General features: G+C 44.9%; 1 protein-coding gene and 1 long non-coding RNA gene across 2 annotated transcripts; one reads left to right on the top strand and one right to left on the bottom strand.

Annotated features, from left to right (window-relative positions):
- Nucleotides 1–101: 101 nt before the first annotated feature.
- LOC310659640 lies at nt 102–2442 on the bottom strand. The gene is made up of 2 exons (XR_014502895.1): nt 2313–2442; nt 102–1964 (listed from the first exon to the last, which is right to left on the bottom strand). It is a non-coding gene; the product is annotated as an uncharacterized lncRNA (long non-coding RNA).
- Nucleotides 2373–13270, top strand: RIMOC1 (RAB7A interacting MON1-CCZ1 complex subunit 1). The gene is made up of 7 exons (XM_083403126.1): nt 2373–3485; nt 3722–4316; nt 5874–5980; nt 7637–7783; nt 9183–9314; nt 10040–10154; nt 11209–13270. The coding sequence occupies exons 2-7, from the start codon at nt 3959–3961 to the stop codon at nt 11493–11495; spliced, it is 1146 nt and encodes a 381-aa protein (XP_083259252.1). The 5' UTR covers nt 2373–3485; nt 3722–3958; the 3' UTR covers nt 11496–13270.
- The last annotated feature ends 712 nt before the right edge of the window (nt 13271–13982 follow it).

The raw sequence follows: 13982 nt of genomic DNA, 5'->3' as shown, positions 1-13982 counted from the left end.
AAGGTTATGGAAGACAATCAGGGTTGTCTGAATTTGGTGCGGTCAGAGAAGGTAAATACATGTACTAAGCACATAGACCTAATATGTCATACAATAAGAGATTTGAGCCAGAATGGGTTTATTGAAATGCAGTATCGTCAAACAATGGAAATGATAGTTGATATTTTAGCAAAGCCTTTGTTGAAATGAAAGAAAATTTTGAGAAGTTTTGTGCTAAATTAAATTTTATTAATTCAAATTAGGCACAGTGAGGAGGAGATTGTAACATTTGTGACATTTATTAGGATGTCTGGCATCAAGTGGGCAGGGCTTACGTGTTGTGCTCTGGAATCAGCCCCTCCTTTCGGGTGTTCGGTTAAGTTCAAATGGACAGGCCAACTATCATTCTTGCCTCATGATGCTGTTTTAGTTTCTCTTAAACAGTATGTTTACAATTTTCTTTATTATTAAAGCTTTGTTTGACATATACAGTACTTGTATTGAACAAATTGCTAAAAGAAAAGAAACTCTGCTGAAGAATTGTGTAATATCCTAAACTGGGTGGGGGGATATTCCCAGACTCGCCAGCATGCCCCATCCAGAGTGTCACTGAGGTTAGCTGTGGCTGGCTCTCCAGTAACGTGGTGGCTTGGGTGCCCTGCAGGTCCTGCGCTGCCTGAAAAAGCAGTGCGAGGCTGGCATCCACCTGCCGCCTCCCCCTCAGCTGCCCTCCGGGTGGAGGGTGCCTGGGAGGGATGCAGCAACTTGGGCGCAAGCCCCACGCTTCTTTGCAGGCAACATGGGAGGGACACAGCTCAGGCAGCACACAATCCTGAGGCCTGTGAACCACGCAGTGTCTCTGAGGAAGGCATCAGGGTGGCACCTTTCTCCATCATAATGACTGTGCTAAGTAGCATCTGTGCCACTTGCCTTTTGGGGGGTTTTTTGCCCTTCATTACCTGCATGAAATGAAGGACTAGTGCAGCCAGGGGCTGGAAGGCAAAAGAATGAAATTCTTGAGAAGGTGAGAAGAACCTACTTGTCTTCCTGCCTACCCAGGGGCCTAGCATGGGGGGGGGGCAAGGGGGCCATTGCTCTGGGCTGTTTTTCCTTGGGGGGGGGGTGCATCAAGGCACCCTGCCCTGTTGTGAGGTGGAGGGTGCCTGGTAGGGATATAGTGGCTCGGGTGCTGCCCCCCCCTGCTTTTGCAGCCAGTGCAGGGCACCTGAGCCGCTGTGTCCCTCCCAGGCACCCTTCTGCTGGAGGCCAGCTGAGGGGGAGGTGGCAGGCAGATGTCAGCCACTAGGGCTCTCTATGCCACTGCCTTACGGGCCCAGGGCATCTTTGTCTACTCCAGAAGATCAGCCAATGGGAGTTCTGGAGAACCCTGGGCTAGTGAACTCACAATGGGGGTCATGCATGGACAGGGAAATTCCAGAATGCCTTCAGTTGGCTTTGGCGTCAACTGCCACCTAGCTGAGTTCATGGCTGCTCCAAGTGCACTTTGGGACTTAGTACAATACGCTGCTGAGCTGGCTGATTCTGAGGGTCCCATGAGCCGCCATGACTGTATCCTGAGAGTTTCACTGAGTTATTTGAAAGGGGAGGGGAATCTACCTGTCTTCCTACCCACCTACCTACCCATCCACCCCATTTATCTTCATCTCTTCTTCCAAAGAGTTAAGACAGCAAATCTATTTCTCCTCTCCCCCATCGTATCCCCACAACAGCCCTGTGAGGTAGGTAAGGCTGAGAGACAGTGACTGGCCCCCAAGGTCACATCCTCTTTTTCAGTGTTAAAAATGGTGTCCAGGCAGATTTTTAGAATTCGGCAAAGCATCCAGTTGTTTGGTTTGGTTTTGTATGGCTGTTGTTGGCAACGAACTCTCACAAGCCTTGGGCACGCAGGGCATCGCTGCTGCAGCTTGGGGTGGCGCCATTTCTTCTTCTTTCTCAGCTGTTTTATTCTGGGACTAAGAGGGATCCTAGCAAATAATAATAATAATAATAATTTATTATTTGTACCCCGCCCATCTGGCTGGGTTTCCCCAGTCACTCTGGGCGGCTTCTAACAAAGATTAAAAATACATTAAAATGTCACACATTAAAAACTTCCCTGAACAGGGAAAAGAAGGAGGGGGTCCCGCAAAAGGCAGGTCAGGTCATCGTGGAGAGTTAGCCATCTGGTTTCCAGGATATAGGCCTCGAAACCCGAATGAAGGCAGTGGTTTTCTTTAGGGAATTGTAACCCAGGGCGACGACAAAGCTGGCAATGCCGTGGGCCTCCCATCTCCTCCGTCGGCAGCCTTGCAGTTTATGGGGACGCCAGTCACCGTGCAGCCGGCGCGAATGTCCCCTCCGGCAAATATAATGTTCTGCCGCCGGCACAGATCAGATCAGACACCCGGAGCAGGAGGAGAGCAGAGGCAGCGGGAGCCGGCGGGGTGGCTGCTGCTGTGGTGGCGGCGGCGACATCTCTTGCCCGCTCGCCCTAGCTTTGTCAGCGCCGAGGCTGGCCTGGGACAGGCCCCGCCGGGCCTCCATTCCCTCGCCCTGACAGGACGTGGCGAGCGGGGCAGAGGGCGGCCGAAAGGGCGACGAGAGTAAACCCCGCCCGCTAACGACAGGAAAGTGACGGTTGCTGAGCGGTGGGAGGGGCAGCGTTCCGTGCGCGGCTTTGAATTCAAAGTCAATTCAAAGCGGCGCGAGGGCGGGCAGGCGGGGCGGGGCTGCTCTTCCCTTGCCCTACGGCGGCTCCTTTGGGACATACTGCGCAACGGCGGAGCGCGCCCCGCCTCCCCCCGTGACTCCGCCTCTAGATTCGTGGCCAAGCGCCGCGTAGTCTTGGGTTAGCGCTCGCATTGCAGAATCCGCACGATGGGCGATGCAATTGCGGCCGCGTGGAAGTTCGAGAAGCCGTGGTGTAATAAAAATATGGGTCCCACCCCCTGCTCCAAAATTCAAATAAAATCCCCTAGAAATTTTAACGGTTATGTTTTTACTTTTGATGATTATTGCCCTATCAATTCCCTGCTTTCCTGTGATGGTCATTTAATCTGGAAGATGGTAAGACACAGGTAGAAATACACGTCCTTTACATGTTCCTATTCGGTTTCTTAATCAGTCGAGAATGCTTCCTTCCTACTTAACCACCACCGCATAAGGTAGGCAAAAAAAATATAATCGAAATTATAGATTGGGCCTTTGGAGGCAGAGATAATGGGTGGCTTAAGCTAGTTTATATTCAAGATAGCTTTGGTTTATGGTTCTTCTAAACAGCTCCTCTGAAAGAAGAGGGGAGGAAATACAGTATTTATCTTCATCATTAATTAATCTAGCCTTGTCTGTGTCTGTAACAAGAAGTCCTCGATGGGTGGTGAGTACATTTGCCTGAACTCAAGCATCTTAAAGAAACCGAAGGGGGGAGGGAATTAAGTGCTGCTCGTTTTATATATTTAGGCTGTGAACGTCATTCCCCCATTTTGAAAGAGCGTTCAAGTTTGTTTGTTTTTAATAATAATAATAATAATAATAATAAAAAATTTTATTTATATCCCGCCCTCCCCAGCCGAAGCCGGGCTCAGGGCGGCTAACAACAATTAAATAATCAAACAATCAAATAATCAAACATTCTAAAAACATTCCATTATAAAAATTAATTAAAGTCAAATTAATGGCAACCGTTGAGCAAAATTCTGTGCAGGTTGCCAGAGGAGGGGGTCAGGCTGGGACCTAACCAAAGGCTTTTCTTACTTCCAAACTCAAAGCTCAAAAAACAAACAGGACCCTGCCCTGGCCCCAGAGCTGATGGGTGCAAATGAGCTGCTGACTTTACAACAACTGCCCCCCCCCCCCGCGCCCCAAAAGGCGGTATAGTCCTTTAGACCTACAGTCAGCTCGCCTTTCAAACCGATCTTGTAAAGAAAAAGAGACAAATGCTCCACTGTGAATTAAATCCGGACCAAGATCTGCGGTATCGATGGCTGGGGGTGTGCGCGTGCGTGTCGCAAAACCCGGAAGTGGCCTCAGGGGTTTAAAAACCCAGGAATCCAGGCAAGTTGCCCCCTCTATACTTTTCCTATCTCTCGTGGCTACAAAGCCTCCGCGGCGCGATCCTCCTCCTCCCCCCTCCCCTCCTTTGGGCTGGAGCATATCACGTGACGAGGAAAAGAAAGAAAGAGGCGTGGTCTGCGTAGCAGCTGCCAGCCCGGACCTGGGAGGCGAGCTGCGCGCGTTCCAGATGGCCGGGGCCGGTTTCGCTGCCGAGCTGCGGCTGCGGCTTGCGGCGCTCAAAGGAAGGCTGCAGCGCTCGAGCCAAAGCGAAGAAGCCTCCGACGGTAAGAGCGAGGTGGTTAAAACTGCGAAACCCGCTGCGGGGAAGAAGCGCTTCCTGCTTGCATTGAACCTCCCACCCTCCCTTTTAGTTTAATTGGGCGGTCCTTGGTTTTAGGGTTTGTATTTTTCTTAATTAAAAACCTCCCATTTCTTGGGTATTTTTCACCGGCGGCGGCATTTGTAGGGTATGTGCCCAGTGCAGCATTTACGTATAAGCTAAACAAGCTATAGCTTAGGGCCCCACTCTCTTGGGGGCCTGCAAAAAAAGGGAAAAAAACAGGATGTAGATTTCCAAAATATGAGAAAAAACACACAAATGAAATAAAACCTACATACAGCAACAGTGTTTTGTGTTGTGTAGGCTCCTATGATATAAGTAATGGGCCTTGTCTGCTTCCTAAAATATCACTGATTTGCTCATTTCTATATATAGGGTGCCTACATTCTGCATGAATTGGCTGCATGGCAACATGTGCAAATGGCTTTAGATACCTATTAGAGCCATAAATTACCATATAGTATATATTCAACACAAAAAACAGCGACAATTTGTTGTTGACAAAGGACAGCTGGACATACAAAGGGCCCCGCTACCTTCAGTAGCTTACAGCCTCATCAAACCTAAATCCGGCCCTGTATATGCCCATGGAAGTGTAACCAGAAGCAAGGCCTTCTCCCCAGCTTAGAGGTCTAGGTCTGCATAGGATCGCAAACCTAAGGACGTAGCTAACTGCCTGATCCACACCATGGGCGCATATGGTTTGTTGTTGCCAGCACTGGCTGGCAGCGGCTCTCCTATGGATTCAGTCGAAGGCCCCTTGCCAGCCCTACCTGGATGAACCTGAGGCCTTGGCATGCAAAGGAGGTGCCCTGCTGCTGAGAGCAGCTGCCCTTCTCCTGGATTTGTAAAGGGTTTCTCTTTATTTATGTTGTGAGGGTTTTGTTGGGTGGGGTTCTGTATCACACTTGAGCCCCTTTAATTTCTTGGGGGTCATGGATCCAGAAAGGGTTAAAAAATCTAATGGGTTGTTGTACTAGTCAGGCATGTTTTTTTGTGGCACCTTTGTAGCTCAGTATGAGACTTTTGCTTCGAACCCCACATTGGGGACTCTGGGTCACATGGAAACTTTTGCATGCCTGTGGTGCAGGATTGGGTCATGCAGAAGCTTTTGCATGAGCCGCTAATGTTTTACAGGTTCTGAATACTGTAATATCTCAGTGATGTTTGTGGGGGAAATACAGTGGTGCCCCGCAAGACGAAATTAATTCGTTCTGCGGGTTTTTTCGTTCTACGAGTTTTTTCGTCTTGCGAAGCACCAATGCGTATTGACGGTTTCCCATAGGAATGCATTGGCGGTTTTAAAAAAAAAAGGCGCAAGACGTTTCGTCTTGCGAAGCAAGCCCATAGGGAAATCCGTCTTGCGAAGCACCTCAGAAAATGGAAAACTCTTTTGTCTTGCGAGGCATTCGTCTTGCGAGGCATTCGTCTTGCGGGGCACCACTGTACTGTCTTATATGGATTGTGTTTTGATGAGGTCTTTGTCTCTTTTCATCAACAGATCCCTTCTTAATGCAAGCTTCTGCTACACTGGAAAACTTGACGGACCTTTGTAACCAGCCTGGAGAAAATGGCACTCTTTCCAAACTCTTGCAGCTTTATACGCAGGTACTGTGCAGTGATGAATTTTCAGCTTTTTAGGCTGCAATTTTAAGCACGCTTGGACAATAGGATTCATAGTATGTGAACTATAATATGGTTTGTACTGGCGAATAAGAGAATTTCCCAGTGAAAGAGTCGTTATGAAATAAATGCTTTGTTTGTGGTTAAACTGGAATGGGGTTAAAATTAATAGCACTGTGAATACATCTTAGAGTTGTATGTTTAAAGGAACAGACAGGGCAGTGCATGAACTAGTTTATGGGTGTGGTATAAATATTACTTTTATTTATTTACCCTATTTTGTATGTAAAAACTGAGGTGCTGTTGTAAAATTTCAGTGACACAAATAAAAAAAACTAGCTTAATGGTGATTAAGATGAGCTTACGTTTGTGATTCCAATGACTTATTAAATTTGCTTAAATGCAGTTTTCTGCCTTGATCTTTCTGTGGCTTAAACTGTAGAGCAGTTATATATTCTAGTTACTGTTACTGTTTAATTTTTTAATTTTATTTTAAAGAAATTAAGAGGGCCTGATACGGTCAGTGCTTCTTTCGGGGGGCGCAGGGGGGCGCATATCCCTAAACATTTTGTGAATCTTTGTACTTTTGTCCATTTACTGTATTTATTTCCCCCGATTTGAACTATAAAACGGTAATTTTCTTAAGTCAAAAAGAGAGTACCCCTAAACATTTTTTTTAAAGAAAAAAGCACTGGATACGGTTATATAACCATAACATGATAACTTCTGACCTTCACTGTTCTTAGATTTGCTCAGACTGCTTGCCCCAGATATAAGTGAGATGACTTAAGACAGTGGTTGATAAACACAGCAATACTTGCTAGCACAAATTCTTGCCAGCGTAGAGCAGGCACATAGGAAACTGCCTTATCAGGCTTTTATTGATAAAGTCAAGCTTTGCCCACTCCAATTGACAGCAACATTACAAGGTCTTTCTTATCACCTAGAACCTAATCCCATTTTTTACTGGAAGTATGTCAAAGATTGAAGCTGGGACCTTCTGCTTGTAAAACATGTCTTATACCACTGAAGTTGACCCCTTCCAGAACAGCCTTAAAACTGAGGTGCTGAGCCGATTCATTGCATCAGTATATTTGTCAAGGCAGAGAATAGCAGACCTATTATGCTGGTATCCACTACAGGATGCTTAATTTTCAAATTCTGAGGTTACAGAGAAGGTATTGGTGACCTGGAAGTGTTGAAGGTAAATGTGGTCTTGCAATGATCAGTGATGCATGTCCCCCCCCCCCCCCCCGTTTGTATATTCTAACACGCTATCCTGATTTTGGGAAAGGGATTCCAGGATACAGCAATGAAAATACTTGTACAGGTTGAATCCAGCCCAATGCTGGCATTAGCAAATCCATCCTTTGCACTGTGGTTTGTAAACTTATGGTTTAGAAATCCTTGCAGCCTGGTCAGGGGAGAGGGGGAAATGTAGAAGGAACTTGCTTTCAATCCCCTTCTTAGAAAGTTGCCTTAACATAGTACTTTGTTTAGTCGTTTAGTCGTGTCCGACTCTTCGTGACCTACTAATAACTTAGCACTGCTCAGGGCTTACTTGGACAAGGTGAACGGTCAACTAGGGAGGATGGAACAGGTTGCAGATTGTGGTGCTGATATTCTTCCACCTTTTTAAAGGCCGTCCTGGATATCACCTATTTTGAGGAGAACCAGCTTGTCGATGAAGACTTTCCAGAGGAGTCCTCTTTGCAGAAAGTTGAGGAGCTAATCAACGCACTTTCAGAGCCAGAGATCTTGATCGATGAAAGCGGTACATCTCAAGAAGTGAGTACTAAGTGTTAAGTCTCATTCATTTATATTTCTTTAAATTCATGTAACACACAAAAACAACCTCTAAGCCCTCTTACCTTCAGTGTCTCTGCTCAGATTGTATTCCCATTTTCTTTGTTTTGAATTTTTCAGCCTATAACATTCAGTGGTATTATCAGTGATAAGTACTGGCTTGACACCTGATGGTTGTGTTGAACTGTGCTAACTTTGTTTAGGGAAATTCACTTTTGTCAGGCCTAAAGCCGGAATTTTTGTGTTGGTGGTGGGTTCCTTAAGATGCGAGAGGAGAATGCAATACAGTGGCTTGCATCTAAATAAAGGCAACATAACCTAATTTAAAGTTTTTAGGTGCTATTTAGCTAAGTTTTATTCCGAGTCATTTCCTGCTAAAATTAATGAAACTCACCTAGTTATGTTCATGAATTTCAGTGGCTCTACTCTGAGTAAAACTTAGTTAAATACCACCCATTGATTTGCCTTAAGACTGAATTTTAATAAAAGAAAATGAAATTATATACCGTATTTTTTGCTCTATAAGACTCACTTTTTCCCTCCTAAAAAGTAAGGGGAAATGTGTGTGCGTCTTATGGAGCAAATGCAGGCTGCACAGCTATCCCAGAAGCCAGAACAGCAAGAGGGATTGCTGCTTTCACTGTGCAGTGATCCCTCTTGCTGTTCCGGCTTCTGAGATTCAGAATATTTTTTTTCTTGTTTTCCTCCTCCAAAAACTAGGTGCGTCTTGTGGTCTGGTGCATCTTATAGAACGAAAAATACGGTATTTAAAATAAGCACCTGTTGCTTATAATTTTAACTCAGTGCATTTCTACTCATTAGCTAGATTACTGGAAGACAGTGTGACACAAATCCTATGCATGTTTCATGCAGAAGCAAGTTTCACTGTAGTAAGATTTGCTCAAGGACACATTGGATTGCACCCATTCTGATAGGACCCTGCCTGCTTGTTTTGTTTTATTTCACCACAGTAAAAGCGGAGTCTGTAACCCAAAATGTTTGTAACCTGAGGTGTTTGAATATAATGGAGATAATGCAATGAGGGAAGCCCAGGGGGGAAATAAATTGAGACAGGCTTTGCATGTGGCAGAGTTTTAGTTGTGCACCCAGTCAGCTCTGTTCAGTATATGTAGTTCTACAAACAGTTGGGTTTCCTGTGTCTTGTGAATCTGAATCCCTGAGAGTGTGGATGCTGCATACAAATCTGATTTGTTTCATGCCATTGGGAGACGTTCATATTAAAAGATATGAAACACTATTTTTAAAAAAACCTCAAACTCATTCCACCAACTCATTTCCAAATATGCTATGTTTGCCCTTTTTATTCAAGGTTTAGGCATCTTAATCAGCGTGGATATCTGATTTATTTATTCATTTCCAGCCACTCACAGTGCTTGGTGTAGAACTGCTGGAATGTCTTTACTGGAGGAGAGGAGCCTTACTCTACATGTTTTGCCACACAGTGAAAGGAAGGAAGGAGAGGTTGATGAATAAGACCGATTTGTTCAAAAAGGTAAATCCCTTTCTGCTTAAAAAGTTGTTGTTGGCACCCGTCTGCTTTGAGACAGGGGTGGAGAGAGCAGGGTTTTGCCTTGAGTCCTGCCCAGTAGAGCGGCAGGACTGCGGATACAGCTGTGGCTACAACACTCCATCATGCTTTGTTGCTGCCCAGCCAGGGTTAGAATTGCTCTGTTGGTTGACGTCATGCAAACTTGGTAAATAAAGCCCAGCATGTTTAGGATTGCATAGATCCTGCCAATCTTCATCCAGATTTAATTTACCATTTAATGTTTGTCTCATTTCCTTAGTATACAAGAGAGGTTTGAAAGGTTACCTGACAGTAGGTAAAGAACTGTACCACAGCGGTAGACCCTGTATTTTGCATTCAGAAGGTTCAGGTTCAATCTTTGCCATTGACAGGAGTCTTGCCCAGCCCTGAGACACCAGACAGCTCTTGCCAATCAGTGTAGATAATACTGAGCTGTAAAGTCCAATCGCCTGGCTCAGTATTAAACCAACAGCTTGTGTTTGCCTTCTTTAGGAGTTGTGTAAATTAAGCGGTTCTTTTGCATCTGGCGGCTCTCATGCCATGACTCAGTCCTGTTTGTCATATTTAGTACTGTTTTTTCAGCTTTGTGACTAGAAGAAGCGGGCGGTGGGGGGACATTCTTTCAGAATGAGGAAATGATGTTTGAGACTAAAATACATAAAATGAAGTGCTTAAATTTTCTCCTTCAGTTTCTTAATGAAGGAATCCAGTACTTGGTGAAGATGCTTGAATTCAGGTGTTCTGATCACCCCATTGAGGACTTTGTGTTTCAAGACACAGACACGGCTAGATTAATACATGAAGGTAAATATTCCATATGGTGCTTTTTTGGTCTACTTTTCTTTTAGAGGGGTTGTTTAAAAGAACCACAAATCAAAGATAATCTTGGATATAAGCTATTTTAAGCCACCCATTATCTTTCCCTCCAGAGGCCCCATCTATAATTTTGATTATTTTTTGCCTACCTTAGGAGGTGGTTGGTTAAGTAGGAAGAAAGCATTCTCAACTGATTGAGAAACCAAATAGGAACAAGTAAAGGACATACATTACTAGCTGCCTTCTCTTCTACATTAAATGATCCTAACAGGAAAGCAAAAGAACACAGCTGATGTGACAATAAGCTCAATTTTTTTGTTTTTATTATCACAGTCTAAAAAAGTATTACCCTTGAGTAAATTGTGAGATTTTTGTCAATGGACCTCTTACACTCACACTTGAGCCCAGGTCAGGCACAATGCTAAACCATGGTTTACTGTTCCATGCATGGGCCACTGACTTGCACGCTCACCTTTCCACAGGGACTACATTGGTATCCCAATTGGAATAAGCCACCTGTGACCAGTATCTTGAGAACTTTATGCTGCACACTACAGAACTTGTGAAGAGGGACAGAATAATTCAACTAAATGCTGATTTTTGTTATACAGTGGTATCTCAGGTTAAGTACTTAATTCGTTCCGGAGGTCCGTTCTTAACCTGAAACTGTCCTTAACCTGAAGCACCACTTTAGCTAATGGGGCCTTCTGCTGCCGCCGTGCCGCTGGAGCACGATTTCTGTTCTCATCCTGAAGCAAAGTTCTTAACCTGAAGCACTATTTCTGGGTTAGCGGAGTCTGTAACCTGAAGCGTATGTAACCTGAAGCATATGTAACCTGAGGTACCACTGTATCTATCTCTCTCTCTCTCTCTCTATATATATATATAATTACCTTTGGTGCAATTTTAGGGATTTCTCTTGTAAGTTTGTCGCTCACAAATTGCAGCCTTGTCATTTGTGAAATGTAGCTATTAGATGGAAGTTGTACCTATTCAGCACCACTGCTTGCCTTCAGCTGCTTCTCTCCCCTACCTTTGGCAGGCATATTTAGCGACACCCACCTGCTGGCTATGATGTACTGCGGAGAAATGTGCTACTGGGGACTCAAGTACTGCAGAGAAGTTAAGGAACGAAGTCGAAGCGTAGAGGGAGGATCGAGCAGGGAGCAACCCGGAAGCTCACAGAGCGAAGTTCTGGACCATCGAGAGACGGGAGAGAAAGTGCTCCTGAAATACATAACTGTGTGCGAAGGACCGTTGAGACTGCATGACTGGGATACCAAAAACGCAAAGCTCATACTGGACTATTTTAAGCAGTTTTCTGCCTAATTCACTTAAGGCCACTGAGAAATGGGGGGGACACATTATTTTTCCTTTTAGAGGATACATTCCCTTGCAAATAATCCATTGGGGACCACATGACATGGGTGGTTAGAGCACTGCTTTTTTTTAATCTCCCCACAAATTACTTTCCCCACTTCCCCCAAATCTTCACTTAACCACGGTTGGCCTTGGAAGTTCTGAAGCGACAGGAATGTTTGTTGGGTTAGGTGCCAAGGAGGCTTCCCCTACCTATTCCCAGTGTCTTGCCTGACTCATTCTCCTTGCAGCAGCTCCCACTTTTGCGGGAGAGAATTGAGTCAAGAAAACACCAGGGAGCTTGGAGGACTGACCACAAAGAATGGCAACTAGAGCTTCCCAACTCTCCTTCTCCCAGCAGCCATCGCTTTTGCTGAGTGGAATGAGGGAGGGACTGGGAAGCAGGGGGCTGGCTTGCAGCAGAGGAGATGGGGGGAGTTGCAGAGGAGGGGGTTGGGGCCAAGGTGGAGGCACCCGAGGCCAGGTAGAAAGGTGCTGTGGGCTGGGGTCGGCAGAGACACTGGCAGTTCCTTGTCCCTGATTTAAGCGGATGGTGTGCTTTCCCAGAACAAAACCGGGGCAACCTTGTATAGCTCCTTGCAAACCTGAAGGTGTCATTTGCGCCTTTAAACAAATACACAACATTTCAGAGCATATCTTGACTTAATTTCTGTACAGTTTACGAAACTGCTGTAGAAGTTACTTTACAGTAATCCTTCTGAAGCTGCTCCAGTTGCTGACAGAGTATAGGTCTCCAGGTAGAGCTTCAGGTAAATCTAAGTTGTTGGCATCCGTCTAGAGACAATGGAGTGCGCCGGGGCGGGGAGTGAAGTCAAACTGCTGTGTTAGCAGCACCAAAGAAAGATGTTCTGGTTAAAATCCATATAATTTAGCTTTGCTTGGTACATAAAACACATGCAAAATTGCGTAGAAATAACTAAAAATGATTACCAAGTAGCTGCAGTTACATTATATATTATTATTGCTGTTATTAATAATTATTATTTTACCCATTGAAGATACCTAAGACCTTGGAGGAAACCCAGTTTGGCATCAGCCTCATGCACAGAGATAAGCAGCACACAAGGATGCAAAATAAAAATTAGATGTCATTTCCATGTTTGCAGGAGTTCTAGGGTTGCTACCACGTCTGGAGTAACTTTGATGTTGCTGAATTTCTGCTCCCCAGCAGAAAAGTGAAAACAGTAAAGTGCTCTGTTTCTGGGTGTCTGCCCTTTCTAGAATATTTCCTTCTCCCAGCCACTCAGCACCATGTGGCCACTGAATGCGCTCAATCCTTGCTGGGCTGCTCTGTCAATGTTTTGTGCTTTGACAGCCCTTTTTGCATTTTGCTGCCTGTTCATACTTCCCTCTTCTACGTGGATTAGGTGGAAGAGAACAGAATAACTTTCCCATTTAATGCTTATTCATTAGCATGGTTTAATTCCCACCTTGGAACTGTTGCATGCTGCAGGGCAGGGCTAACAATAAATATATGCTTGCATCCTACACCAGGTTTTTAAAGGGCCTAATTGGCATGGGAGGGACAATTTGGGATGACAGCAGGGCGGACAGCTCCTCCTCGAAAATCACTGTCCTCCACTTGCAACATTTAGGCTTTTTAAAAAAGCTGGTGTGCAATGGAAGCTTCTTTTTATTTATTTTTTAAGTTTGTATAAATAAAAATGTATCATTGCAAAAGAAAACCCAACTAATAACATTTCAATAAATTGAAAACAACATAAGGTTGTACATTGTCATTGTACTTACCGTATTACTCCAGTATACCAGGAACACTCCTCTCCATAAATTTAGTGGGTCAGTTTGCATTCTCCTATAGTGGGTTAATATAGCCATTGTCACAACAGACAAGACCTTTTTGAGCCATTCAAAAATAATAGGATGTAAGCTCTCTTTCCAGGTTTGTTTTTTCAATTGTAATTTTTGTAGTCATAATTAGGTCAGATACCACTTCTGTATCATTTTGAAACAATGTTCAAAGCCAAGTCTGCTGGTTCTTTTTTAAGATGGAGAGCTGCATAGGGTGGTGGGGCTGAGGAACAGAGCTGATGGGGGGGAGGCAAAAAATGGAAGGGGGAAAAGCTGGGAGGATGGGATGGGTTAATGTGTTTGAAACAGATGGGAGATAATGGAATGGATTTGTGGAAGTGTTGGTGACTCCTGCCATGTCAGAGAATACTGTAGAGTTTGAAGGGAGGACAAGGGTGAACCAGTCCACCCCCTGCAATGAATTTTCTGCCCAACGTGAAGCTTGAAACCACATTCCTGAGCCTGAGTCTCATGCTCTGCCGATTGAGCGAATTCCTTCCTTGCAACTTTAAGCCATTGGTTCGTGTCCTACCCTTTAGAGCAGTAGAAAACGAAGCTTGCTCCATGTCCACTGTAGCCAACCAGCGGGTGTTACTGACTACAACTCCCATCACCCCTGACCACTAT

The sequence above is a fragment of the Podarcis tiliguerta genome, assembly GCF_965153285.1.
Source record: "Podarcis tiliguerta genome assembly, chromosome: 11".
NCBI classification, from domain to species: Eukaryota; Metazoa; Chordata; class Lepidosauria; order Squamata; family Lacertidae; genus Podarcis; species Podarcis tiliguerta.
This window is presented reverse-complemented; position numbering and strand designations above follow the sequence as displayed.

Coding starts and splice junctions, on each gene's coding strand:
- RIMOC1 (XM_083403126.1), top strand. CDS start 3,959: ATGGCTGGGGGTGTGCGCGTGCGTGTCGCAAAACCCGGAAGTGGCCTC. Junction 5,981..7,636: donor TCTTGCAGCTTTATACGCAG/GTACTGTGCAGT, acceptor ACCTTTTTAAAG/GCCGTCCTGGATATCACCTA. Junction 7,784..9,182: donor AAAGCGGTACATCTCAAGAA/GTGAGTACTAAG, acceptor ATTCATTTCCAG/CCACTCACAGTGCTTGGTGT.